We start from the raw sequence: 27,603 nt of genomic DNA, 5'->3' as shown, positions 1-27,603 counted from the left end.
AATTCATATTTTGTTAAAAAGGGACCTAAAGGAAAGTTTTGCATAAGCATTTCACCGGTTTGGTTACACACTCCTGCATCCGTTCTTGTCTTAACCTGCTCCTTATTTTTTTAATAAATAAAACACTATATCAGAGATTGATTATATGGATATCAACAAAATCCAAATCTATAACTAAATTTTAAGGATTGACATAGTACATGGTCAAAAATGCCAGGACACCACCATCTTTTCTGTGCCTACAGAATGAAAAAAAAATAGGCATAGCTAAAGTTTGCTTCCTGATGTTAGCTGCTGTTCCATTCTTCTTCTGGCAGGAACAAACCCTTATGGATGGCTTTTTGTTAGACGTTTCCCCCAAGCAACTATTAAGTAAGAAAATCCTGTCACTAGGTTTTCCACAGCTATTCTAACATCTTAAGAGCACCCCACTGTGATTACTGTAAGGAATGTGGCTGGACAAGCATTTGCATTTATTCAGCCAACCATTAAGTAACGTTTACTGTTTTTTACCATTTTACACATTTTCTTAATGTTAGGCTGTGTGAGACATTTTAAAATCAGTTTTCATCCAGCTTGGTCAAAGATGCATGAACCAGGCTAAAGGATTGTATCATTAGATCATTTAATCAGCATGGTGAAACATAAAAGTCAAGTTGTCATAGAGGCCACGTCATAGACGATGTCAAAGGCAAATACAAACTAGGGAGTTAATTCACCAATTAATTATTGTCATCACTATTTTTTTAAAACCATCACTAGAGTTGTCATTAATTTAGTATATCAATATATCATTTTCACACAAGACATCCTTACATGTCACAGGCAGGAAAGCAAAAAAAATAAAATTAAAAATAAAGTGGAAAATAATATTGTCAGTTTCGGGGTTCCCGATGCTGTGCATGGTGGTTCACAGGAACACTTTAATAAACAAAGCCAATTTTATTAAAAGCATGAGCTGAACATGGGAGAGATAATCAGTTTAAGCTAATATTATACAATACAGACATATTGGTCAATATGGCGATAAAGTTAAAAAGAAAAAAAAAAAAGGAAAAAAAAAAAAAAGGGGTCCGTTTGGTTACACAATCCAAGCTTAACAACCAAAAATTCAAATAATTAAACATCAAGTCCACCAGCAAGTGCTTTTGGACAAAAATCTAATGTGCAATAAAGTGAATTTTGAAGAGACTACTTGTGCCTGTGTGACATTTGTGTAGCAGGTGTAATGTCCCATTTAACCAGCACGTTAGCCGTCTGATGGAATTTATTAGCTAAAAGGTCCCCAAAAACATGCTAAAAAAAACCATGATTCTGGACGACCTCCCGGCTGAAATAATAGAAATTGTTTGTTAGGGCAGAGCAAACTGCATTTTACATCTACAGTTATTGAGAAATCTAACCTTGACATCTTGTAATGGCTACAGAGGTAATTAAATTACTGTAAAACAGACTGCAAAGCCATTAAACTGTCCCAATTTGCAGCCATTTTGCCTCAACATAGGAAGAGAAAACAGACTTCACAATTATGGATTTCCATTGGCAGTCCTTTATCATCCATTATGCAGCATTTCAGTGTTACACCGCACAGGACAAGGCATGGGAAACACAGCAATAAGAAAAACATATATATCTCTAGTAAAGTAGTTCTTTCCTGTTGATTCCTGCTCCCTGTTAATAAAGATTTTGGTACATGTTTTTAGTGAGGTTTCCCAAAATCTGACCGGTTAAAGCTGTTGATGTTGAGTACCCATTCAAGGAAGATACTCACACTATTACAGACCTTTAGATCAAGTTAGCTTTCTAACTAGAAATTCAGCTTGACATTTATTGTCCTCCGTATTAGTTACATAGTAGATTATCAAAAATAAAATGTCACAAAACGTCTCCTTTTCTGCTCAAACATTTGACACACTTTTAAATGCTAGAGCGAAATCACAAATTACATTTCACTTACACAGTTACAAAGATGGTGTTAATCAAGCCAAAACTTTTCATTTATTTGTGAATGCAACTTTGACAGAAAAGGGGTTTTCTCATTGGGGAAAACAAAAAAAGGCTCAGAGACATGGTAGATTGACTTTGCCAAACTGAAATTTCATCTTTCCTTACATCTTAAAGACAATACCGCCTGTATTTCAGGGTACCATTGCACTGAGTGATAAAACAAAACAAAACACACCATTTCCTGTGAAGGGCCCAGCCTACTAGTCACCTGCAGAGTTGTACTTTCTTGTGCGTTAGCATGTGATTGTACAATCTTGAGGATAAGCTTTGCATTTTTTATTTTTAATGTAAATAAATATACAATTTACACTAACTGTAATGGGCTTCTATAGACGACCAAAAAGGTCCCTTATTCATCTGGAAAAACTAAAGTAAATCTATTAAACTAATAGATATTAAAGGAGCCTCCAGTTCTCAGAGGTCTACTTCACATTACCTGAGCAACTACACCAGCTTTTAACTTTTGTACTTACTCCAAAGGGAACAAAAATCTATTTGCTGCCATATTAAAATGCATATTACGTATCAACCAAATGGCCTATATTTTAACCTAATGTCAATAAAGTGAAAAGCTGTCGTGGGTCTGATTATGCCCATCTTTTCCCCGTTCTATTGCACAAATGCAAATATCACCATTTTAACTGAATGTGTGACTGTAATCCTGACATTTGAAACAGCCACAGCCAAGACCTGCTCAGTTCCTGTTGATTATTATTGTTAGAGGAAAAGGATAAAAACCGCACTAGAGATTGACAAAACGTTCAACAAATATTAAATCAGAGATAACTGGCTAAAGAGCCGAATGCTGGTATTTAACCACAATCACGTCAGTATCTACATGGAAGAAGAAAAACAAAACAAAAAAAAAAAAAAAAAAAGCAAGGTTCAAAGAAAAGTAGGCGTTCATGTTCCTCTTAGGAACACAAAGCCATATAGCAGTCTGAGAGCAAAGGGCAGCGTTGCTCTCCCTTCCTCATGAAAAAGAAAACAACCAGTCCTTGACAAGATCGTCAGAAAGGAGTCAGTGATCTTGCTGGATGCAATGTCTGTCTCAGGCTTAACAAAGCCACGGAGTGTGACATCAAGTTTGCAGTCACTCATTGACGTCCCAGATTTCAGATAGTAGCGGGGGAAGCTTCTTGTCCTGGAGGCGAAGGGCAAAAACCTGCTCCGAGTGGACGCTGCTTAGTGTACGAAGGCTCACCAGCTTCATCAGCATGCGGGGGAACATCAAGTGATCCTAAGGAAGTTCATTTAAAAATAAATGAATAGTTTCCAAAACGCCTTTCAAACACACAATCATTTCACAATATGTGTGTGAAAACACACAAATACCTATTATCAACTCAGCTGATAATGTATAATTGTTGCTGTTTTTAGATAACAATATGTGGTCTACATTTGATTACTTTTACCACTCAGCTTTATCGAGCACACAACTGCTCTTCTAACAGTTCAAACCCCCTACAAGTCTCAACAATACAATATGACCTTAGTCATGACCTAATGTGCTTGTTGTGATGATGACAGCCTGATTATACTGACGTTCAGTCTGTAACAGAAGAAAAAGCTACAGATATATCTGGTGCTTACATTTGGTCTCTTAATCATGATATAAGAGCGCAGTGCATCCACATAGGGCTGTTGCAGCCGCTCCACCAGATCATGATCTTGCACATTTGGCCGATCTGAAAGCAAATACACACACACACACACACACACACACACACACACACACACACACACACACACACACACACACACACACACACACACACACACACACACACACACACACACACACACACACACACACACACACACACACACATTAATCTCTCCTGTTTGTTTATGGAGAAAAAAAAGATCTACTTTGGTAAAATGCGAAGAAAGCCTTCTGAGGGGAAAAAATGCTCAATCTGCAAATGCAAACAGTTCATTTCTCCCTCAGAACTAAAAAGGGAAGGATTAGTTCTCAAAGCATTTTCACTATGAGAAGGGTGTGTAGCTTATAAATTCTGACCTGCAGAAAAGATGTTGATAGCAATGAGCAGAGCATATTCGGCCTCGTCCAGGTGCAGGTCATTCATTCCTTTTGAAAACTCAAAGATGGGGTTGATGAATTCAAACTGAAGCCCTGAGGAGGTAAGAGTGGAGAGAGGAGGGAGGAAATAAAATGTCATGTTACAAATAGAAACGCACTGCAACTGCACGCTGTGGATATGAGCATTTTCACGGTAAGGGAACATATGAAAACATATTTTCTATACATCTCTGTAATCTTTGACTTTCTGCTAGAAGGCAACCATTGATACAACCATTAAAGCATTAGATGCAATTAAAGCAGAGTTTTTAATCATTACTGATGGGACTGGTGCAATAAGGTGAATGCAGGGACTGGCGTACATGTGCTGAATTTTGTATATATTGTTTCTCCTTTTTAACACTATAAGTACTGCACTTAAATTTTTGTCATCATAAAGACATTTTGATTCTGACAGATGAAATGCACACACTCTGGTTAAGTAATAAAAACAATTATTTGGTAGGTCGAAATGAACAAATGAACCTGCTTTGGCGAAATCCTCCTTATTATAACTGAAGTCCTTCAGAAATGTAATGCTTTCAATGGCAGGATTGTATCGCCGAGACGTCTCAAGCAGCATAATCTGAGAAAGAGAAAAAAACATATTTTTTTGTCTTTCAACTACACCAGCCTTTAACTTTTGTACTTACTCAAAAGAGAACACAAACTATTTGTTGCCATATTACAATGAAAATGTAATAGTCAGTTTGTACACTACAGATTCACAGTTATTAATCAAAAGCAGAAGGGAATTTGCTCAGAATATGTATCTTATGAGTCATTATTTGCTCTTCTTTTTGAACTAAATTTGCTTTGGTAAGTATTTTGGGTTTGCTCATCATAAGCAATGTTAAAGTATACTGTAGTCATCCTTGGATACTATTAATTGTTTTCACTACAGAGCTTTCCTTTCAGAAATATACTGATCATATTACTATTTTCGAGCACTGGGCTCTGTTGAGGGTTTGTTACTGCCACAGAAAACAAATACTAGATCAGAAGGCTTATAAGACCGTCGGCTGCAACAATTTCTAGTAACACTGAAAACAGCTGAACCGAAAGATCAGCAGAATTTTTTTCTGACGTGTTTAATTCTCACTGGAGTAACTTGGAGTTTGCTTGCTTGATACTTAACAGTTAAGATTTGAGACTTGCACTTGTGTTTACTCCCACCTCTGAATCACAGAGTACTTGCCAAAATGAAATGGAAATGCTAAAGTATTTTTAGTATGTTTAGAGTTTGGTTGTGGATTATTCACAGAGGCAAGACAACAAGGTAGCTATTCTTAGAGGGGCCGAGTTAAAAATCAAGCAATGGACAGCCAATCCAAAGAAAATGGGCTCATAATGAGGCGTCTTAAATCTTTTCATAAAAGGGCCAGTAAAAGATAGATACCATTTCCCCCCCTCTAGTTAGTGTAATGGGTACAATTTAACAAAAGTCACACTAGCAACAGACCTCAATAGTAGATGTCTTCAGAAGAGCAATCTGGTCTTCTCTTGTGAGCTCAAGGAAACCAGGAAGCTGCTTAGCAAAATCCACAATCTCTTGGACTGACATGATTGCCAGCTCAGTGAAATGAGCGAACCGCTGCTGCCGCACTTCTCGATTCTGCAAATCCTGACTCTGTGGCCAAGGCTGGAATACATTAACAGTAAATATACAGTAGTGAGATAAGTCTGACTCTGAGACAGACCCGCCTCAGCATTTGAGACATTGTCTCTATAGCTGCTGCCATTTCAGCTCCAACTCCCCTCTGAAACACTTACCGTCACTTTTGGTCGGTCAAGGAAAGACCTCTTGTTGCATTGCTTCTGCATAGCCACCAGCTTCTGAATCATCTCCTGCTGCTGTGGATCCAGTGTGGCTGCTTCCTGAGGAGGGGTGGGTGTGACCACCGTGGACGTGCGGGCCGTTTCCTCCTCCTGCTGCTTCTTCAGCTTTTTCAGTCTAATTTGCTCCTCAGAAAGCACACCTACAGGTCAAAAGAAGATGCACATCCTAAAGCTCAAGCTAATTAAAGAGTTTCTTTTCATTGTCACGACTTGCACTCTGGCTAGAAACCCACATGCCAACATTGCATGTGGGTTTGCAAGTTTTCTTCATCTCTGATTCATTTGGCGTACAGACACTCACACTGCTCCAGCATCCCCGCCTCCCGACACTTGCGCAGGCGGCACTGCTGGCACTTGCGGCGCATGTACATGTCCATTTCGCAACGACCATTGTTCTTGCAGGAGTACTGGGCACTTTTAATGACGCTGCGCCGAAAGAAGCCCTTGCAGCCCTCACAGCTCAACACGTTGTAGTGGAAACCAGAGGCCTTGTCGCCACAGACACTGCACACCTCGTTGCCCAGCATCTTTGGAGCAGGCCCCTTCTTTCTTTTCACTGGCTGACCATCTACACACAAATGAAAGAGATATGACACCAATGTGAACTCAAGAAAATGATCTGGGTTTAGTTTAGATAGTTTCTCAGAAGCAGTCTGTTATGTATGCTCCTTTCAAGAAACGATGGTTACTTCTAGGCCTTGTATCTAAACCAAAATAGAACAGAATAAACACACTCAACGTTACTGACTCATCATAAAGGTCAAACTATAGAATAAGCATGCCTAACATCAAGAGATCAGAAGGAAATAATACTGGTTATACTGGTCTGTGGAAGTTGTCACTCCACTTGCAGTACAAACAGCCATAACTGAGATGGGCAAGTTTAGTCATGCCTTTTTCTAATTTTTGTATTTAACAACTAGGTCCTGTTTTCCACTCAACTATTTACAATAGTGACAAATACAAAGACACTGTTTTTCCCACCCTCCAATTCTTAATAACCAACTCACAGAAGAGCATTGTTTTCATTTAAAAACAATGTATTTAATTCAGGTTTGCTGAAACAAACTTTTAAAACATGCATGGTTCCTACTGCAGTCATCTGAAAGCTGTACCCCCCCTCACCTGTGCTTGCAGATGTGTCACCTGCAGCTGGATCCAGCTTAATGTCATTTGGTTCTACTGGCAGAGGGCTGCTCATCTCAGCCAGCGAGGGGCCATTATGAGGGGGGACGGGGAAATCGTCTGGGTGGGAGAGGTCAGTCAGTGACAGCAGGCCATCATGCTTCATTGTGGTACTTCCACTGCTTTCCTCAACCATGCAGTCCAGCTGCAGCTCAGAGGCCCCATCAAACACCTTACTCTCATCTGAGAGAGACGAGACAAACACAGCGAAAACAATAAGCATCGTCCAAGGCCGTTCCACTCGTCTTTATCTTTATTTTGACAGTTGTCTGACATAAACAGCCATGTTCACAAAAACATATACAACATGATGCAGCAATCACAGATTCAACGGTAAATTATGACCTGGTGAGAAAGGGCCAATGTATTCTGTGCTGGGTTTAAAAGGGCATGTTGGACCATTTGCTACGGGAGAGGATAAAGGAAGCTAACAGCACTTCCTAAGCCAAAAGCTTTTCACTTGAACTGCAAACTCTGGGTGTGTCTGAGATGTCACAACTAAAAAGTTCTGAAATCAATGCGTCTCTGCCCCTTTCTCGCTGTCACTCGAGTTATTTTTGATCTAACACTAGTTTGGAAGTTTTTATTGCAATTAAAATAACTTAATTACACATCACCTGCCTTTTGGCAGCTCATCTCCATATGTGACACACGTGTATGAGGTGAGAGCAGGGAAAGGAGAGACTATTACAACTGTAAATGGCTGAGGTATGCAGCAAAAACTTGCATAGTAAGCTTAAATAAGACTAGTTAAAATAAAAGATAAGCAACATAAATAGATAAATTACTTATTATTTCACTAAATTATTTTAGTATTATTTGTTGAGAAATGCACAAACTGCATTTATTATAAAGTAGGATATTTCTTTTAGGGCTCTCTCCCCACTAAAATAAAAAGATAATACAATATAAAAAAATCTTTTATACCCACTCTTGGAATGTAGAGCAAGTACTTCATATACTTCATGGCATAATCTAACAATGACACGTATCGGAAGAATTGGCTCCTGCTCAGGTAAATCTCTCACTTTGGACTGACAGAGATCGTTCCTCTTACCATGACCAACATCTGGGATATCAGTCACAGACAGCGTGGACATCTTCTGCACAGCAGCTTGTCATTACGAAATCAACACGTACCTGCGAAATGAAAACAACAGGACATTATGCTAAAAGTTACTATCACTACAAAATCCTCTGAAGCAAAGTTTTTCCTTGGATCCTACCCGTAAATATGGGTAAGAGCCCCCTTGGACTGACAAGGACAGCTTAAGGGTCTCAATGCAGGTTAAAAACAAAAAAAAGACAGTTTAGTCTGTTCTGATGACAGACTTTAATTTCCGGAAATGTATTGTCTTCTTTAAATATACAGTCTGTGCAACCCATGTAGTCAGCTGTTGTGGCTACAAAGCATTTCTAAAAAGAGAGTTTCACAGACAACATGTTAGCAACCACCTGAAACATACTTAAGTGTGAGTGACTCTGGTAGAGCTATGCCACAGAGTTACAAAACAGTCAAGTGTGAGAAACACACTTAGTTCTCTTGAAACCTCTTGGTTGGGTGTGTAATTAAGAAAATAAGGATGTGGTTTGAAGATATCGATGACAAGTGGATTATTATGCTGTTACGCAGCATAACACAGTTCTTAGAAAGAATTAAAATAGATCAAGGCTTGTAGTTCTGGCCACTCGGAGCCTGGCTATAAAGATGTGCATACAGCAAAGCCAACTGGATGTAAAAGCAGAAATGAAAGCATGTCATGTGCCACATATGGATACATTTCAGGAAACTGAATCAGCAGGAGGCTATTTGGCTGTTCTTAACCAGCCTACAAAAAACAAGCAAGTTTGGAAATGAGGGCCGAGTTATTTTTGTGACAAATAAAAACGATAATGTTCAAACTTTCTGACATCTTTGTCACACGGCATGATACAGAACTGTATTCTGTCTGCACATCTAATGCAGTTCATTATTCAATCCTACAATTAAAAAAAATTATTATAATCCTTTTTTGGAAATGTTTTTAAAGCAACTACGGTCACTCTTGGTTCACTTCAGAGGCTGTAGCTGATGACATTTTGAACTTTACTGCCTTACATTTAAGGATGCTTCTGATATTTAGTCTACCTCCCCAACACAAATGTAGTGCATAAACTAACCAATTAGTAAACCATGAATTACTCGACAACTTAAACTACTTTATTTGATGTAATATGCTCAGTGACTGGAATAAAGACTGTAAAGGTCTACTATAGCCAGAAAGTAATGAGCATAAAAGACATAGGCATCAAATTTATGGAAACTCACAGTATGCCAATTGGTGCAGGTCCTTTCTGTGGCATTGCAACCTCAAAAACTGGTTACTCTGCAAACCACCTGCTTCATAAATGGTGATAAGGACTCGGCAACCACTCCTGCAAGATTTCATAACATAAAAAAAACCCACATGCAGGTAGGTGTTCTAGTTGGTATAACTATGTAGTAACATCTGTACTTATCAGTGTAACAGTAGTACTTTTCCATACAAGTATCATAAAGCCTTTCTGTGCATTTTAAAGTTCCCCATGTTTCCAACAAGATAAAGAAAGACAGAGAAAAGAGAATGAAACTGTGAATATATGTGACTGAAATTACATAACTCTGTTGGGGTTATGCCAGTTCAAAAATTAAAGGGAAAGCCTGTAATAAAATGAAACAAAGAACACAGCTATTATGGCAGTAATGTTCCTAGTCTCACTGATAAGCTTTTACATACCCAAAGAAACCAGTAAAATCTTATTGTTCCTAACAGTTAAGCTAAACGATAATGAACACAAAACTTCTGTTGGCATAAAGAGGCTTTGGTAACATTTCCATGATAGCATTTGTGATTGTTACACCATGTTGGCTAATGGCACTAAAATGAGGCTATGTATGAATAATATCAAGTTTGCCTTTCAAAGCATTCTGGCAATTTCTAACATTTACTTTTTGGAACTTAACAGTTTCCTCACTGAAAATGCAGCTTTGGTTTAATGATAAAGAAAAACAAGGTCAACGACACTTTGACTCAAAGCTCTTATCAGCTAGAATTGAACTGCGAGACCGACTGTGACAGGCACAGCGGTGGAATGACCTTACCTCAGAATCTGGTGTCTTATTTATCGCCTATCCATCTTTCCCATTAGAGTCCACAACCTCAGCCTGCTGATATCTCTGCGGTGATGCTAAGGACTAGCTCGCCTGATGATCCTTAAAAGGATGCCAAAACCCCTGTGACTTGTTGGGCAGAAGTTTAATGACTTGATATCTTGAAGAGGGCAAGTACGAAAGAAGACAAGTCCCTTTCTACAATGCCCTATGGGAGACAGGAGGGAAAACACACAGAGAGACGGGGAGGAGGGAGGGAGGTGAAAGAGGGAACACCATAGGTTACTATTGGTCATTTGCACAGCTCTTAAATCCACACAGGGTTGTGGTGTTCGATTCTTTTTCTCCAAGTATTAGAGCCACCCATTTTCAATCTTTACAAGGTTCTTACTCCATTTTTCTCCAGTTCTGTCAAAACATAGCATCTACTTGTCCTCTCTGTCACCACTCTAAACCTCCCTCACAAAAATGCCACACAGCTTATTAGAAAAAAATATTTTCTAACATAAAACAGTGAATTATCACTCATCCATATATTTTCTTCCACTTATCCAATTCAGGGTCATTTCATTAAGGACAAAAAAGCCTAACCTGGGGGTTTGAGGTTTGAAATGAATGATATTCAGAATATGTTGATTATGATGTGTTATTCTGGTCATACAAGTCTAAGCTTAGTTGATTTACTAGTTAAAATGTACGATGATCGAGGGCATCGTGGTCTCCCGCGTGAATTAACAGTCTTTTGCTGTAACAATTCCTATCTGCATGTGACCTTAAGGCTCTCGTCTCGCAGATAAAGTCCAATGTTCCCTGCAACTTATCAGTCAGTCACCTTTGACCATGTTTTCACAGACTGTTGGAAATTAAATGAGAGCACCAACAAACAAACACAAAAGAAACAAAGAATCGATGCAACTCTAAAATCGCCCATCAGTAACAACTTATAGACAATAAATAATAAAATAAAATGCAGTTCTTATAATGATTTGTACCTGGTTTGGTCATCATAATCTTTTATAGTTGATGATCAATCTAGAGTCAGTATTATAAAATACAGAGAAAAAAAAGCAGAGAAAGGACCTGTTCTCCGTTTACACTCCAGCAAGTCAAACATCAGTCTGCTCTTTAATAAACAATTTGCGGCCAAATAAAATCGATGGGCGTCAAAATTAGGCTTTTATAAAAAACTTGTGAGATTATTTAGCAACTAGTATTTTTGCATGTGCCAGTCAGATAACTAAATACTAAAAATTTAGAAAACAAATTGTTCATTTAGTCATATTTAAGTTTAAAACCCCTAATAAAAATGTCCGTGTTCATTATGGGCTTTCTGAGTCTTCAGTGATTGTGAACTGGTAAGTAATATGCAAACAAAGCTGCTGAGAAAGATTCAAATTACTGCGCGTGTCAGCAGCCAGAGTGGCGGGGAAGACTGAATGTGAGAAAACACGGCGTGAGAAGGTGCGAATCCAGTGTCCGAAGACAGCATGACTACGACTGGGAAACATCGCTTTCTCAGAGTAACAACGGATGCAACTCTCTACGGTGAAGCAGAAATGGATTACTGCACTCAGCAACATCTTGGTGTGAAAGGAAAGAGTCAGTGCTTTCAGGGATCACAGATTCCACAACCAATCAATGTTCCCAGACAAACACACGCACACAATGTGGTGGAAGAAGAATAGAAGAAGTGTATTCACTTGCAGATCCACCCAGATGTTTTCACTTCTTTAGCTTCGATACTTCTCTTCTGATTAATCTTTGGTGGAGCCGTGTTGGGAATTAAGTCAGGTCACCGAACTAAAAGATATGATAAAGATATGATAAAGATGTGATGCACCCCGCTGAGATAGCAGGTGCAACAGATGTCACCTCTGCACACAGCACTTGTCAGGAAAAACAAGTGAAACCACCTCTACGGGTGGGGCAGGTGCATCAAAGGGTTTTCACACTGAAAACAAGCACATATAGGGATGAGGGAGTAAACAGCCTGCCTGGCTTGTCAAGCTAAAGTAGCTTTAGTAGTAGTACCATTAGTTTTTTGTTTTTTCGCCCTTTGCAACCATAGTAGGAGCACATGAAAGCGCAAGTGAAAACTCTTAACACGTATGACAAGTATTGTTTTGACAGTACCGGTATACTGTGATGTGGCCGTTTTGACCGCAGATTTGCTGCTAACATTAGCTTAGTTAGTTAGTTAGTTAACTAAGCTTAATGCCACTTAAGTAGTAACAAACAAACGCACACAGCTAGCCTCAAGTTTGGCTTGTAAACATTAGCCAGCTTACATCGACATACGTTAAACGGTAAACATGCCATCAACACTGCTATTAAACCAAAACAACCAGGTGTTTAGGTGAGATTAGCTTCTTGGTCGAGCCACACAAGGCCAGTATCGTTAACGTTAGCCGAGAAGCCCCGCACACCAAACGAACTTCCTATAAACAAGTTTAACTTAGCTAGCTTGGCTAAGTTAACGTCTCTGAGTCAATAAAAACGTTCAGAAATGACACAGAGCTGCGTTTTTAGACTCACCGAGGACTTAAGGATTTTGAGGTTGCTTGTTAGTCGGGCTACTGCGTCCGTGTGCGATTCCTGGCAAGGGCTTTAACAACATAAGCTAACATGTTAGCTCGCTAGCCAGCGTCGTTCTATCATGTGATCCAGCGGCCCCTGGGAGCTCCGGCTGCCGCAGCAGGAAGCAGGTTTCATCAGGCAGAGGGGGCCGGGGGCTTCTCTATCCCGGATTTGGTCTTGCAGGCGCGGAAAGCCCCAGCACATTAATCGGCCACAGGGCCTACGTGTTTAGAATTATAGACTTTTAGAACACAGATTTTTTTTAAAAATATATATATATACATTTAATTGAGGTCCTATTTATTTATTTATTTACATACAGGAAAAAAAAACTTTTGTGCTTTAGGAATTTATTCATGATTTCATAATCAACTAAAATGAAATGAAATTGTTGAATTTGGACCCTCTATATGACGCCGATAAATTATTGTAATAATGTAAAATGCGCCTTGGTTGATGATGCTGCAAACTGTGAGAAATTTACAGGGAACCTAATAACAGAAGGACTGCAGCAAGTGTGAACGGGGAGGTTTATAACATGGTAATAAGCTCTGATATGACGTATGGTTTGGAGATGGCAGTGCTCACAAAAAGACAGGAGGCCGAGCTGAAGATGTTCAGATTTTCACTGGGAGTGACCAGAATGGATGAGATTAGAAATGAGAGGGACAGCTCAGGTTGAGCAGTTTGGAGAGAAAGTTAGAGAGGCAAAGCTGAGATGGTTTTGATATATCAGAGGAGGTATGGTGGAAATGTTGAACAAAGGATGCTGAATATGAAGCAGAATTAAAAGAAGAAGACCACAGTGAAGATTCATGGATTTAGTGAAAGAGGACATCAGAAAGTTGGTGTGACAGAGGGGGATAGAAAGAGGGTGAGATGGAGGCAGATGACCCCTAAAGGGAGCAGCTGAAAGGTAGAGAAGAAGATGAATTTGTAGAGGGAACCTGGTGTTTGTATTGGTTGCTGCTGTAATTTATAGTCCATCTTTATACCGTATGTACCTGCTTATACATGTGTAAGACTCTGAGAAAATATGGGGTCTATTCCTGTACATTTTACAGAAATTGGATGGATCACAGACTTTATACATACTTCTATTTTCCCTTTCTTATTACACTTTCTTTTCCATAATCCAGCACAAAGTCTCATGACCCTCCATTTTTCCCATAATAAATCTGTAATGAGCCCCACCTGCTGTGACTGTGAAGGTCATATCACACCAGTAAAATAACCCACAAGTCCCCTAGCTGAAGTGATCAAGTATTCAGCATTCATCTCAGTACACCAGACTTTATTTCTGGTCCACTGAACTTTTAAATGAGCACCCATCTTTGGGGGATTTTTTCTTTGTAACCCTACTTAAATAGCCCTGTATTCTAGTTTCCCTTTATTGTCGCCCTTCTGTATGCACAGTGTATAGAGCAGGGGTGCCCAATCCTAGTCCTCGAGAGCTACTGTCCTGCAGTTTTTAGATGCATCCCTAATGGTTTGATTACCTCTTCAGCATGCCATCAAGTTTGGCAAAGGCCTGATAACAAGCCATTCATTTGATTCAGGTGTGTCAAAACAAGGATGCATCTAAAACCTGCAGGACGGTAGCTCTCGAGGACTGGGATTGGACACCCCTGGTATAGAGCGTATGTAGACAGTGTTCAGAGTTACAACATGCCCAATAAAGTCACTGCGCCTGCTCAGCTCAATTCCACTGTTATACTTTGACTTATAAGTAACACTTATTTGTTCAATTTGGTAATCAAAAACACCCATATCACTCGTAAGTCATTGCAGGGCAAAGTCATTTCAATTTTTTGGTTAACATGGTAACCAACATGACTGAGGAGGACACATAGTGGATGGGTCAGACTTTTGGAATAAGAGGTCATTCATCAGCTTGTTCCGCTAGTCTGTAAGCACGGCCGTTATTGAAAATTGCAAAACAAATGGAAATGTGTTGTTAAGGATATTCTGCACTCACTGTCAACAGTTCAAGTGTGTGTGGTGAATTCATTGACTCACTTCTGCACCTACAGAAAATGTTTTTGATGTTTGTCCCGTTAGTCTCCTGCGTTGTGTCTGCAATCTAAGACAGATATTTTTGCACTTTTCGAGCTGTGACTATATTTCTCTGAGTGATATATGCATGTGTGTTTTCTATTTTTATTGTATTTTATTTTATTTAGAATATCAACGTAACTTGAGCCGAATGACCGTCTGTCAAAGTTTGTTTCCCATCCCATTCATATTGTGCATAAATCAATCATGTTCATGACTGTTTCCCAGTGTTTTACATGTATGTGAATATCATGAACCGCCGCCAGAGGGCAGACTCTTCCAATGGGAAACAGGAAGCTTAAGCAGAAGTACGAGTAGTTTGACCGAAGAAGACGGCGAAAGGAAGTTTGTAAACTGCTGTTGTTTTGTTTTTTCATTCGTATTGTCATATAGTTTAGACAAAAGGAAGAAAAAAGAGAGTCACTATGCCCGTTATATGTGCGGCAACAGGATGCAACAATAAGTTTGTCAAAGGGTCGGAAATAAGATTTTACAGGTAAGCTTTCTGTGCAGCGGAGGAGCTAAAGTTTCTCTTTAGCTTGCAACGGTATTGTTGCACAGCGTTGGTGTGCGTGTGTTTTCAGTCGGCCAATCCTGGCCTCAAGATTGAATGCAACATTAAAAGGTTTGGACATTAGCTTCAAGAAAAGCTGCCTTGGTTTAGCTTAGCATTAGCTCCACAGAGCTAGCTAACGTTAAACGTGAGGGTGCTGACCATTATACACCGCACCACGACGCCACACAGGTACAACGTAATGGCTTTTTCTGGGCAAGTTACTTCACCGCTTTCCTGATTTTTCAAGCTTCGTTTTCTTGAAGGAAGAGCATCTACTTAAAGCTAGTTGCTTATGGTTACGGCTTATGTACATGTACACGGTGTTAATATGTTAATGCAGCACACCAATAAACCTATTTAACAAATTCCGGTTGCACATAAGGCGTTCAGAAGTGAATAGAAGGTAAGTTGATAATAATTTGGTAGCTTGATAAAATGTTACTGTAATAAATGTGGTCACTCGTTGATGCCTCGGTCAGTATCTGCTTTTAAGCAAAGATATAGTTTACAGATTTGTAAAACATAATCTGGAATATCTTGCATGTAAAACAAGTCCATGTAGACCAGAGTTTTGAGGTTTTGGTCGTTCACCAAAGGAGAGTTATCTTATCATTTAACTTATTTAGTTGGCAAAAGATGAGAGGAAACTGTAGGAGGTTCTGTTAAGTAGGGCAATGCTGACTCTTTGCACTGTACATGATGACAGGTCATGCTTAAGTGTAATTTATGGTCCTGCAAATGCATCCCTCTGCGTGCACGTTTCTTGCAGTCCTCCTAGATTGTAACTGCACGTAGCTGGAAATGAACGATTGGTTGACAGGCGGGCTGGAAAGATTAGCAAAAGTCCCCCCACAAAACTTGAAAGATCCAAAATATACAGCATGAAAAGCTCAGCCAGTGACTGCAGTGGAGACTTAGGGCTCATTGTTTCTAACATTCGTTTTCAGTTCAGCTCTTTGTATTTTAGAACTTCCACTCCTCTCCTTGGCTGACAGACCAACAACGGCACAAACAAACTCTTGTTTGTGCCGTTGGGTGGCTGTAACTCAGGTGGTAGAGCAGGTCACCTACTGATCGGAAGGTTGGTGGTTCGATTCCTGGCTTCCCCTAGTCTGCATGCCAAATATCCTCGGGCCAGATACTAACCCCAAATTGCTCTCCGATGCATCCATCGGAGTGTGAATGTTAGCTAAAAAAAGCACTTAGACAAATGTGCTTGCCTGGCATCCCCAGACTACCAAATTACCTTTGCTGAACCATAATTTCTTTACATCTGTGGTTAATCACCAAATATTCATTTTAAGCCAGGAAAAGTGTTGGATTAACATTCACATTTTGAGAGCAACTCAGGGTTCAGTATCTTGCTTAGGAATACTAGGGCATGCAGACTGGAGCATCTCTTCTCTTTCTTGTGTGTCAGGTTTCCTCTTAGCAAGCCTCAACTCGCCAGCAAATGGGTGCACAGCCTTGGGATGAAAAACTTCATCCCAACTGCCAACACTTGCCTCTGTTCGGAGCACTTTAGGCCAGACTGCTTCAGAGACTACAATGGCAAACAGTTTCTCCGAGAGGATGCGGTGCCCACCATATTCACCCAAGGACAGGATTCCTCAAAGGTGCGGTCTCACAACAGGATCATGCTTAACAGGTGACTCTGCTTTCTTTGTTTGAGTTGATAACTGTAAATTTCACAGATTGAACTGCGTAAAAGAGGAGTAATCCTGAAGGAGACAAATGTCGCAAATCAGATGACGACACAAGCGGACAGAGACAGAGCAAAAGAAGCTGCTCTTCGCAGAGACAAAAGAGGAGGAATGAGGGTGAGTGTCTCTTTTACTATTGTGTATACTGTGGGAGGGTAATGTGTGCTCACTTTTTTACCCCTCAAGAATTATTTTTAAAAGTCTAAAATGCAAAAATAATAATAAAGTGTCATAACTGTTGCATAAATGCAACAAAGCCATGATGTTTTGATATAACATCAGAGGTATTAGAATATTAACCAGAAGCCACTGGATTATTTGAAATAAAGCAGTTTCTTTGTTGTCATTAAACCACAAATCTCTTTCCCCAGTTGTCTTTATGTGTAATATAAAGTGTATTATTTATTTTAGGCCTAATTTATCTCTGCATGAGCTATATTTCTTTGTTATTGTTATTGTTGCAGGGTGGACGAGGTGGCCGTGGAGCGAAACAGCTGTCAGACAGGTGAGAGATGCTTGCTGTACATCCACAAAAATGCATTCTAAAGCATGAAACCTTTATTGTGCTTACACCTACCACTACCACACACGTTTTGGAAATGCTTGCTGATCCAGTTTGGTGTTGCTGCTAATGCTCTTGTGTGTTTGCATGTTTGCAAGGCGAAACATCACAGCTAGGCTCACATCCTGTTTTCTTTGTTTGTTTTTTGTCATGGTTCTTCTTCCCATTGTTGTGGCTTCTCTTGGTGAATAATATTATTAAAATTGGGCTAAAAGTCAAGCCTGGACAGGGATCAGTTTTAGTTTTAAAATAAAAACGTTCCCTGTGTGGATGCAGGCATACAGTATCTCCACTGAGTTTGATGGTAGAAGCATTTGTTTGTGCTTAACACTAAGTTCTTTTTGTCATGAATCCTTTTTTACTGTCTTGCACTTAGTTTGCTAATTAGATGTGAACATAAATTATGCCTGCGTGGATAACATTCTCCTTTTCTGGCTTAAGTGATTGTGCCCTTATGCAGACTGTTGGAGAAGAAACACATTAACCAAAAAAAAAAAAAAAAAAAACTTAAATTAAGACCATCTGCTGGTGACATTCCTCAGATTTCCGTTCTCATTTGCCAGAGTGTGTATTGATGAGTTGGCGGGGTTTTGCCACAGCAGCCAGGAACTCATATGTGGATAGAAATAAGCTAAATTGGCATCCACAAGTTGTAGAATTTGGTGTGGTGTGATCTAATCAATCAACCAATCAGTCAAAGACTGTCATTCCTGCAGTATATTAAACTTTTCCTTTGTACATCCTTAAGTATCATCTAACAATGACACAAAGTCTTTGTATAAATTTTAACCACTTTATGACAAAACACATGAAATATAGTGACCAACCCCAAGTAACTGTCCTATAAGTGTATTCAGAAGATGAGCTTTTCCTGACTCAAAGCTTTACCAGTGTTTCAAACAAGGAACTGTGGCTGGTTTTTAAGTATTATTAACATTGTCAGACATAATAAGCATTAAATTGGGTTCATAAAGAGGTGGTTTACATTCAGTTATGACCTTCTTATATGACAGTTTTAGAATGAAACTTTAAAAAAATGACCAAAACTATCAGAAGAGAAAAGCTTTAAAGAAAACCAGATGCAACTGTTCTATAAGACGTTGTCTGCTTGAATCACGCAGGCAGAATGTTGGAGCCAAAAACAAAGTGTACGACAACAAAGGGCGACTGCTCTCCAATGGCAAGGACTTGTGTGACTGTTTGGATGTGGACTGCATGGGCTGCTTCTACCCGTGCCCTGAATGTGGATCTCGCAAGTGTGGCATTGAGTGCCGCTGTGACAGGAAGTGGCTTTACGAGCAGATGGAAGTGGAAGGTGGCGAAATCATCCGGAACAAGTTCGCCATTTAGTTTTCAGATATGCTTTTCTTTCTCTCTGATTTCATATCCAAATCAGGCTGATGGACCATTCAAGACTGTGATGCACTCTTTAAGAAATAATCCACAATATTTATCAAGTTTTACAAACCTAACAGGAGAAGAAAACTTTTTTTTTTTTTTTTCTCTTTTCTTTAAATAAAGATTTTTTTCTCAATATTTAATGTCTGTGCTGTTGATATAGTGTAGCATGTTATTTTTAAAAAGGACTTTTCTGTAGTATTATCAGCAGTTTGGTTTGTAAATGGGGAAAACGTATGGAGTGTAATGTATACATTGTATAGTTTGTATAGAGGATTGGAGCATGAAGTCAGTAACATATACATCAGTGAATGGGATGGTGACATAGTATCATCCAAACGCTAACAGGGTTTTAAAGTTAATCATAAAGTTAAGGTCACCAATTTATTATATATTAAAACACTGCCTAAATAAATAAAAAAAGGGAACACTCAGTCATCGCCCAGGGCGTCTTGTCTTAATACCTGTCGGGCACACAACATTTCATTTAAACATTTCACTGTCACCAAAGCAGGGGAAATGAAAAATGGTTTATGATTCTTAAGTGGACGAATCGATGTCCCTGAATTTTAATTGACTTTGAGTTATACTGTTCCCTATAATTGTTCCCTTAATTTTTTTTAAATTTAGTGGTGTGTTTTTATTTTATTTGTGCGGGATGAGTACAGAAAAACATTAAAAATTTCAGCCTCTGGAAGTGTGCAGTGTAGAGGATTAAATAGTGACCTACCAAATAAATGGTCGCTGATTCAATTCCAGAACACAACTCTCCTTTTGGGTTGTGTCAGGGAGGGCTACTGGTATTAAAAGCTGCTGAACTACCCTTATCACAAGAGGTCTGCTGAATGTAGCTCTGTCTGTGTGTATATATACGATATATACAATCACATTGCAGCAACTTAATGCATTATTAAAGACTGCAAAAATGACCTGCTGAGGTTCAACGCAGTGCTTATGCAATACAATACTGCAAATTTGGGTATAAATCCAATACCAAGTAAATACACAGCCAGTATTGCTGATACAGATACTGATATTTTTTACCTATAAAAGCAGCGTATGTAGGGGAGAGCAGCGGGTCGTGATTAATGAGATGAATCATTACGTCCCACAATATTTAGTTAAAACGAAAGAATACACATTTCAGCTTTTCGTGTATTTTGAAACTCTGTTTTTTGGAGACCTGGAATGTAAATATGCCTGTCTCTAAGTCACTGTCTGTTGTTTAAACGTGCTATAGGCTACAAATAAAATAGATGTGACAGTCAACACAAAAAGGTTCAGCCATTTTTCATAGCATATGTCTGAGGTATATCTAAATAAAAATTTCCAACACAATTCAGTGGGCTTCATACTCGACAGTATCAGTTCTATCATCCTTTTATCGTTTTGATACCAGACTGCTTTATGTTTGACAAGCTGATAAGACATTTATCGACAGAAAAATGAGAATAGATGAAAAGCATTAATAACAAAGAAAATAAAGCCAGTGACCTGTCTTAGAATAGAGTGTGATGACAAATGAAATTCATGAGCGGAGCTCCTCATCCCCCTGAGTTAGACTGACAGATAATTTCTCAGAGGTTTGAATGTCAGGGCTTCGCTCTCATTGTATATCTGATCCGTGCTCATCCAAAGGCGGCGCTGAAATGGGAACTAATCCTTCCGACATGTATTCCCACCTTTTTGTCACAGAGTCTTAATTATTTATATTACAGAGAGCACTTTGGTATTAGCTTAAAGGCTGTTTAACGACAAATCATTCGTTTTTAAGTACACGTTTTATCAGTTATCCAACTAGTAAATGATTACCCTTGAAAATGTGATTCATGCTAAGTTCCATAATGATCTTTTTGCCTGATTATCACAGACCGGACACACTTGAGCAGCAGTCTTTTCACTCCCTTCTTCGTACTGACCTAAGGCCATAGACAACAGCATGACACAGCAGTTCATCGTGCCGGCTGGCAAGAGAATTGCAGAACTCCTCAGACAGTAATGTCTCATTTGTACACATCCCGCTGTCCTTGAGCTCAGCTGTAGGTCAAGAGTCATGCAGCCCAGGGTAGCTTCGCCTCCATACCCTCTTCTTATTACCACAGATTGAGCAATGGCAGCAAGGGCTGAAAACTATGAACTTTAAAGAATTGCAACGGTGGATACTTTACTTTTTAAAGGGCATGCTAATAAAATGCAAGTCCTTTTTTTACTGTACATATTTTTTGGAGAGGAGGGTGCAGTCATCTCACTGCAGGCTGTGTTATGAAATGGAGGCATGCTGCCCTTCTTTATTTACCAGCACCACTGTCTTTATTTATAATGCTGTTAAAGGTGTACGTGTGAATGAATCTTATTAATATTTATAAAAACATGAGAATAGACAGTTGATGCAAGCATCGTTTATCACAGCCTGTGAAGCTTTGTTGTCTGATTTAAATTCAAGTTGAATTATTTTCCCCATGCAGTACAGTTTGTTATGCAGCGACTCAGAACACTGAGGACGCTCCAGATACAGGTATGGGTCTTCAAAGGACACCTGTATGCTCTCTCGTCATCGCTGCCGGTATCTTTATGTTTGATGTTAGAAGCGATATCAGAGCACTTTGTTAAAGAAGCAGTTTCCTTTTCATTTAGAACGAGTTTCCTGTTTAATGAGCTCTTGAGAATGAATATTTCCCGCTCGTAATATATGCTGTCAAGTCATGTTTTGTTGTTGTTGTTGTTGTTGTTGTTTTTGCCTTACAGCAGTGTGGATCTAGTGATGGCAATGTCTGTTGGCTGGTTCATTACATGGATTCAGACTTGAATCCTGTCAAGTGTGTGGTAGATTGGCACAGTATTTGTTAGAAACATGAACACACCCATATATGCACTGCAGTTGTAATCAGTAATCCCGACCCCCTTTCATCTGGTGCTGTGATAAGTTCCAACCACTTCAACTCAATTTAGTTGTACTTATATAACACCAAATTACAACAACAGTCGCCTCAAGGTGCTTTATTTTATAAGATAATGATGCTACAATAGTACACAGAAATTTCTACAGTCAGATTACCTCTATGAGCAAGCACTTGGCAACAGTGGGAAGGAAAAACTCAATTTTAACAGGAAAAAACCTTCAGCAGAACCAGGCTCAGGGAGGTGCGGCAATCTGCTGCGCCTGGTTGGGGAGCAGGGGAGGTAGACAGCACCAAAGACGCTCTTTTAAAGAGCCAGGTTTAATTATAACTAATGATTAAATCCAGATTGGTGAAGAAGAAACACTCAATTGCAATGTAACTCATTAGTCAGGTCACTTTACTTTTAATATTAATTAAAAGTGACTACAATTTTACACACTACAGCCAGGTTAGCACTGTCAAAATGAGCATTTTTCAAAAGGTCTTTCAGTATTAGTGCAAGTACCACTAGCCTGGCTAAGTTTTATCTGTCACATCAGTGCTCTTAGCGGATTAAATCATATCAGTCCAACTCAAGCTGGGTGTTAAAACCTGACACAATTACTGGAAAGCACAATAAAACAGTTTACTGGAGAAACTTCCTAAAGTACTCTAAAGTCCAGAAAATAGAGTAATCTGCAGAGTCCGACCTCAGCATCTTTAACAGCTATTAGCATTAACACACACAAACATAAACTTCTAAAAATGGTTTGCCCTGTTTTCTTACAAAATTCTTCATCCAAATAAATAAATAAATTCATCATAGCCCGAGACGTAGCCATCCACTACATCACTGTGTCCATTTCCTCCCTCGAGCAAAGAAAGCCATATGACACCTCATCCGTAAACTTGATAAAATGTCTATTGCAATATTGGCTGCGGCGGTCATCAGTGAGGACGGAGCGCAAACCTCCAGGGGGCTACTGGATAAAAACAAGCCACCGTTAAAGGACACCGGTGACCAGAACGGACGGAAATCTGTCAGCAGATATGCAGCCTGCAGTGTTCACAGCGAACTGGAGATGTGAGCCAAGTGAGTTAGAGGCTGGAAGTAAATCCATGAACATTGCTGTGAGACGACCAAAGGTCTGTTGGGACGTTGACAGAGAAAATGGAGTAACGGGGCTGTCACATCTTTCGCTCCTGTAAACTAACAGCTTCTTTTATTTTTCAGTAGAAAGAAAATTCATTGACAATTAATCCATGCTTTGAGCTCAGTAGCATTCTAAGATTTTCAAATAATGTTTCTAGCTACTTGTATTACCAGCTGATGACAGAGTTACATACAAAGGGAAGCATAACTAAAATTAAGCTTCCAGCTTAAAACTTAAGACCATGCACCTATGTCAAACACCCAAATGATCTCTTTTGGCTCTGTTCAATGCAGAGGCGTGGCATATCTACCCTGAGCACCCTCCAAGTGATTGAGATCCTCATTATACCTTTTAGGCAGAACACAGGCATCTTTCAGTAGAAGCTCATTTATGCAGTTTGTATCTAGGATCAAATTCTTTGTTTAATAATCCAAACCTACGTCCATTAGCGAAGTTAGAAATTGCTGTTGATATCTGTAGAGGTCAAACCAACATGTCTTTTGCAGGAATCATCAGGAAGCATCTTGAGGCGATTTTATATAAATAAAATAGAATTGAACTGAATTAAGCAAAACATCAAACAGTAGCTTTAACCTTTTGAAGTGGAGAAATGTTGTTTTCCTATATTTGCCCAATGCTTTCTCCTAATTGGAAGGCATCTATTTATTTAATCATAAGTTCAGAAGCCAGATAAGATGGGCTGTCCAGCCAGCTCTTCCGGTTCTCCTCTCAGTTGGCATGCCTCTGAAACCTCCAAGATTGCCTGAATCATCTCAGCTGACACCTTTCAGTGCAAAGAAGCCTCTTCAAGCATGAGACCAGCTACTTTATGGAGTGAAGTATAAGTGACTTCATTCTTTTGGTCTAGATCTAGATGCAAAGGTGAAATGTAACTTAGACCTGATCTTGGGTCTACTGTCCTTTCGGTTGTTAACATGAAACATGTTTGGTTATCAAGCTAAGAACCATGGCCTCAAACCTGGAAATACTGACCTTTATCCAGGTGGCTTCATACTCAGGTAGAGACCGCACCAGTTTGTGGTGAAGGTCATGGTCAGATGAAACGAAGACTCTTGTCCATCCACTGAAAACATACTGCATTGTGCTGAGGATGTGGATATAGCTCTTGCATTGTATGGTTTGTTTAAAAATCCTCCTTCAGGCTGCTTGTATGTGAACAGAAAAGGTCAGTTTGTTGTGATGTGGTCAGCACTAAAAAGGCTGCTGCCTCACACCTGTGGGCCATGCTCCATCTCTCTACATGCCAGCGTGGACTCTACTGCCAGCAGCTTAGGTCAGTTTTGCCTGTAGGCTTGATTATTACTCCATCTTAGCTCCTCTTACTCTCTGACTCAAAACAACAAACTGAAAATTTGTTGGTCCAAACAAGACCCTGAACTTCAGCAAGCTGCTGTTGTACAAGTGCAACAATACCTTATGTAATCATTGCCCATGGATTTCTGTTCTGACCTCTTTTGCTATCATTGATTTTTTCGCTTGTGAAGGCACTTTAGCTTTGACTTTTGAGCTACAAGCCGTGGAAATATTGATATCCACTGAATACAAGTTTCTTGAGCAGCGCACTTTTAAAATCACTCAGAAACTTTATGGAAAGCATCTTTTTATCACCCACTCCACAGCACCCACAGTTGTGATATACATTAAATAAAAAAATTAAAGATCACTTGAATTAAAATGTGCAGTATTATCATGCAATTGTAACACAACTTACCTACATCTTTTTCTCCCTAACAAGACCGACAAATCCTTTACTTCCTTTCAGGATTCCAGTGGAATCCCTCACACGGATGGGATCCATCCATCCATCTGTTTTCTTCTGCTTTTCCTTGTCAGGGTCACAGGGGTGCGGGCTGGAGTCTATCCCAGCTACCTTAGGGCAGGAGGTGAGGTACACCCTGGAGAAGTTGCCAGCTGGATGCAGGGCTAACACAGAGAGACAGACAACAGTTTACACCACATTCACACCTATGGGCAGTTTGGAATCACCAACTGACCTAACCCTTTGGACCTTTGGGAGGAAGCCGGAGTACCCATGGTTATTAAAGTTAACAAGTAAAATTAAAAACTAAAACTATACTGGACGTCTACAAGACTGAGTGCACTGCTTTCAATACATCACACTGCTCTGCATCACTTCCTGCTGTTTTAACCCCTCCATCACCTCAACATCCATCAGTAAGACTCCAGGGAGACATCTACTTATCACTGCCCAAATCACAACAGCAGTCACCCCAGGGCACTTTATACTGTAAAATAAAGACCCCACAATAATACAGAGAAAACCCCAACAATCAAATGACTCCCTATGAGTGAGCACTTGGTGACAGTGGGAAGGAAAAACTCCCTTTTGAAGGGAGGAAACCTTCAGCAGAACCAGGCTCAAGGAAGTGCAGGCATCTGACCGGATAGGGGTGATGGGAGGGGCAAACACGAGTTATGTGACTGAATTGTGGCCTTTTGTTATGCTGTAGCTACCTAAGATGTGCCAAACCTCAAAAAATATTAAACATAGATATATCTCTGTGTTGAGACACCCATGCCTGGGCACTGGAGGAAGATTTTCACAGACTGAAAGGCTAACTTTCACACATGCTGATGTGTAATGAACAAAATCTCATTAGGAACCTGATCCAGACTGGAGATTCAGAGTGTCAGGATAACTTGTCCTTTGTTGCTTTGAATGTAACAACTTTTAATTTAATCTATCTCTTCTGAACCTTGAGACCTAATTAAAGGAATACTTTACATTTATGGAGTACCCAATTAATTAGAAATATCGTGTTAGATACGGTTGGAACAAATTATTGATAGACTGATAGAGCAATGCATTAAACAACAAATGATCTCAGCAGTTAAGCTTACCATAATCACTACTTGATCAATCCTCACTGTGGTAGTTATCAAAAGAATAGGGGCAAAGTGGGAAAAAAAAATCACAGAGAGGAAATGGTGGGCAGGAAATGACACATTATTAGAAAATAATAATATTGTTAATGCACACGCACACACACACAGTGACACCACAACCTGCAGTGACACAGATAGGACATAGCAGTGCCTCAGCAGGTAGAGTGGGTCGTCTTCTAGGCCAACAGAAAGGTCGGTGGTTTGGTCACTGCAGTCTCCTCCAGTCCAGACGCTGATGATACTGAACCTTAAATTGTAAGAGCGTGAATGTATGTGTGTGCATGATCATTCACTTAACAGATGTATGTAAGGCTTGTAGTAGAAAAGCATTTTGATTTCTCAGTCAGAGTAGAATAATGTAACATAAGTGCTGGTCTATTTACTTAATTCCTGATCTTTGCCTTAGTGGCATTTTTTTTATTGGTCTTGTCAGTATCGCAGATTGTCATGATCCATTATACGTGATTGTCTCACAAAACACTGAGACTGCAGAATCACTGTATCATGATCACATCATTTTTTGTGCAAAAAGCATCACTATAGTGTTGCGTTGCCTCTTATTGCATTCCAGCCCCTGAAAAGGAAAAAAAATATACACTTTAGTTCAACAATTAAACAGTGTTTTGTTTTTTTTTCACCAACAAACCCACATGCTAAAACTGTTAATGAATGAGTTGCTGTCCACAATGCAGGAGGATAAAGCCGGTGTGTTGCCAGGTAACAGCACTGTAGGTAGTTAACAGCTTGTCATATTAATGAGTGAGTTGTTGCTAGCAGCAGCCTCAGGTTTGTCTCTGGCCTTATAACAAGATTTTATGCTAACAGTCTGTAGAGTCAGAAGATGCACCTGCATTTGGCTAAAAATAAGTCCTTTCCAAACTTTATCGTAACAGACTTTTGCAGACTTCAGGGCGTGAAGGGCTCATTTATTCTTCTTCTCATTTCTCTGCAGAGTCGTCCATTAGTTTTGCCTTTTTCTTTTGTCCCGAATTTTGAAAAGTCCTTAGTTTGGATCAGAGGAGAAAAAAACAAAGCTTGCAGGTGCATACTCTGTTTATATTCATTTTTGAATCTATATATACGTTTTGCTTATATTGAGGCCTCCTCACACCCAAGCATACAATATTAGATCTGTATCTTTAGCCGGCTTATAGTTTCCACCACTTTAGCAGCTCTGAGGAGGTTTTCTGCTCACTAGGCTGTGTTGAGTTGAGAAGAGAGACACCAATTTGCAGGCACTTTTGGGGGGGGGGGGGGGGGGGTCAATATGCTGCAAACTCTATATTTTCATTTCCACCTGTCAAAAAAGGAGGAGAAGTGTTCTGTTTTCTTTGCAGGATTACATCCTGTTCTCAGCAGGGAAACCTGACTCGCAGGATTATTGACTTTCAGGGGTCAGTCACCCTGCTCAAAACAAAAAGGGAAACTGTTGGGTGGTTGCTTTTCTAGCTGACTCTACAGGTCTGCTGCATCTACACAGTTTCTTCTGCTGTGACTTATGACACTATAAGACTGAAACGCGCCACTAATAATGCAAGCGGTCTAAT

General features: G+C 39.6%; 2 protein-coding genes across 6 annotated transcripts; one reads left to right on the top strand and one right to left on the bottom strand.

Moving 5' to 3' along the window:
• Window positions 1-608: 608 nt before the first annotated feature.
• Window positions 609-12,969, bottom strand: nr1h3 (nuclear receptor subfamily 1, group H, member 3). 4 transcript variants are annotated; one of them, XM_084947419.1, is made up of 12 exons: window positions 12,780-12,969; window positions 11,945-12,044; window positions 10,236-10,452; window positions 8,172-8,254; window positions 7,055-7,297; window positions 6,231-6,497; window positions 5,864-6,069; window positions 5,553-5,732; window positions 4,577-4,676; window positions 4,031-4,144; window positions 3,601-3,695; window positions 609-3,247 (listed from the first exon to the last, which is right to left on the bottom strand). In XM_084947419.1, the coding sequence occupies exons 4-12, from the start codon at window positions 8,212-8,214 to the stop codon at window positions 3,101-3,103; spliced, it is 1,395 nt and encodes a 464-aa protein (XP_084803545.1). In that variant the 5' UTR covers window positions 8,215-8,254; window positions 10,236-10,452; window positions 11,945-12,044; window positions 12,780-12,969; the 3' UTR covers window positions 609-3,100. The 4 variants fall into 4 exon arrangements, with proteins under 4 accessions (XP_084803545.1, XP_084803465.1, XP_084803382.1 ...); XM_084947339.1 differs by lacking the exon at window positions 11,945-12,044 and adding an exon at window positions 9,423-9,529; XM_084947256.1 differs by lacking the exon at window positions 11,945-12,044.
• Window positions 12,970-15,175: 2,206 nt separating this feature from the next.
• On the top strand, window positions 15,176-20,024 carry arl14ep (ADP-ribosylation factor-like 14 effector protein). Of its 2 annotated transcripts, none has more exons than XM_084946794.1 (5): window positions 15,176-15,372; window positions 16,853-17,048; window positions 17,127-17,252; window positions 17,600-17,640; window positions 18,819-20,024. In XM_084946794.1, exons 1-5 carry the CDS (start codon window positions 15,302-15,304, stop codon window positions 19,045-19,047), a joined length of 663 nt encoding a protein of 220 aa, XP_084802920.1. In that variant the 5' UTR covers window positions 15,176-15,301; the 3' UTR covers window positions 19,048-20,024. The 2 variants fall into 2 exon arrangements, with proteins under 2 accessions (XP_084802920.1, XP_084802993.1); XM_084946867.1 differs by lacking the exon at window positions 15,176-15,372 and adding an exon at window positions 15,885-16,513.
• The last annotated feature ends 7,579 nt before the right edge of the window (window positions 20,025-27,603 follow it).

The sequence above is a fragment of the Perissodus microlepis genome, chromosome 1 (genome assembly GCF_051167445.1).
Source record: "Perissodus microlepis isolate ML-2025 ecotype Zambia chromosome 1, ASM5116744v1, whole genome shotgun sequence".
Taxonomy (NCBI): Eukaryota; Metazoa; Chordata; class Actinopteri; order Cichliformes; family Cichlidae; genus Perissodus; species Perissodus microlepis.
Note: the sequence above shows the minus strand (reverse complement) of the source record. Positions and strands in the feature narration are given on the sequence as shown.

Excerpts from the sequence above, each read along its gene's own strand:
- nr1h3 (XM_084947419.1), bottom strand. The coding sequence starts at position 8,214 with ATGTCCACGCTGTCTGTGACTGATATCCCAGATGTTGGTCATG. Across the intron at positions 7,298-8,171 it reads TATCCCAGATGTTGGTCATG|ATGAGAGTAAGGTGTTTGAT; the intron begins GTAAGAGGAACG and ends CGTCTCTCTCAG. Across the intron at positions 6,070-6,230 it reads GGCGGGGATGCTGGAGCAGT|GTGTGCTTTCTGAGGAGCAA; the intron begins GTGAGTGTCTGT and ends TTTGACCTGTAG.
- arl14ep (XM_084946794.1), top strand. The coding sequence starts at position 15,302 with ATGCCCGTTATATGTGCGGCAACAGGATGCAACAATAAGTTTGTCAAA. Across the intron at positions 15,373-16,852 it reads TCGGAAATAAGATTTTACAG|GTTTCCTCTTAGCAAGCCTC; the intron begins GTAAGCTTTCTG and ends CTTGTGTGTCAG. Across the intron at positions 17,049-17,126 it reads AAGGACAGGATTCCTCAAAG|ATTGAACTGCGTAAAAGAGG; the intron begins GTGCGGTCTCAC and ends TAAATTTCACAG.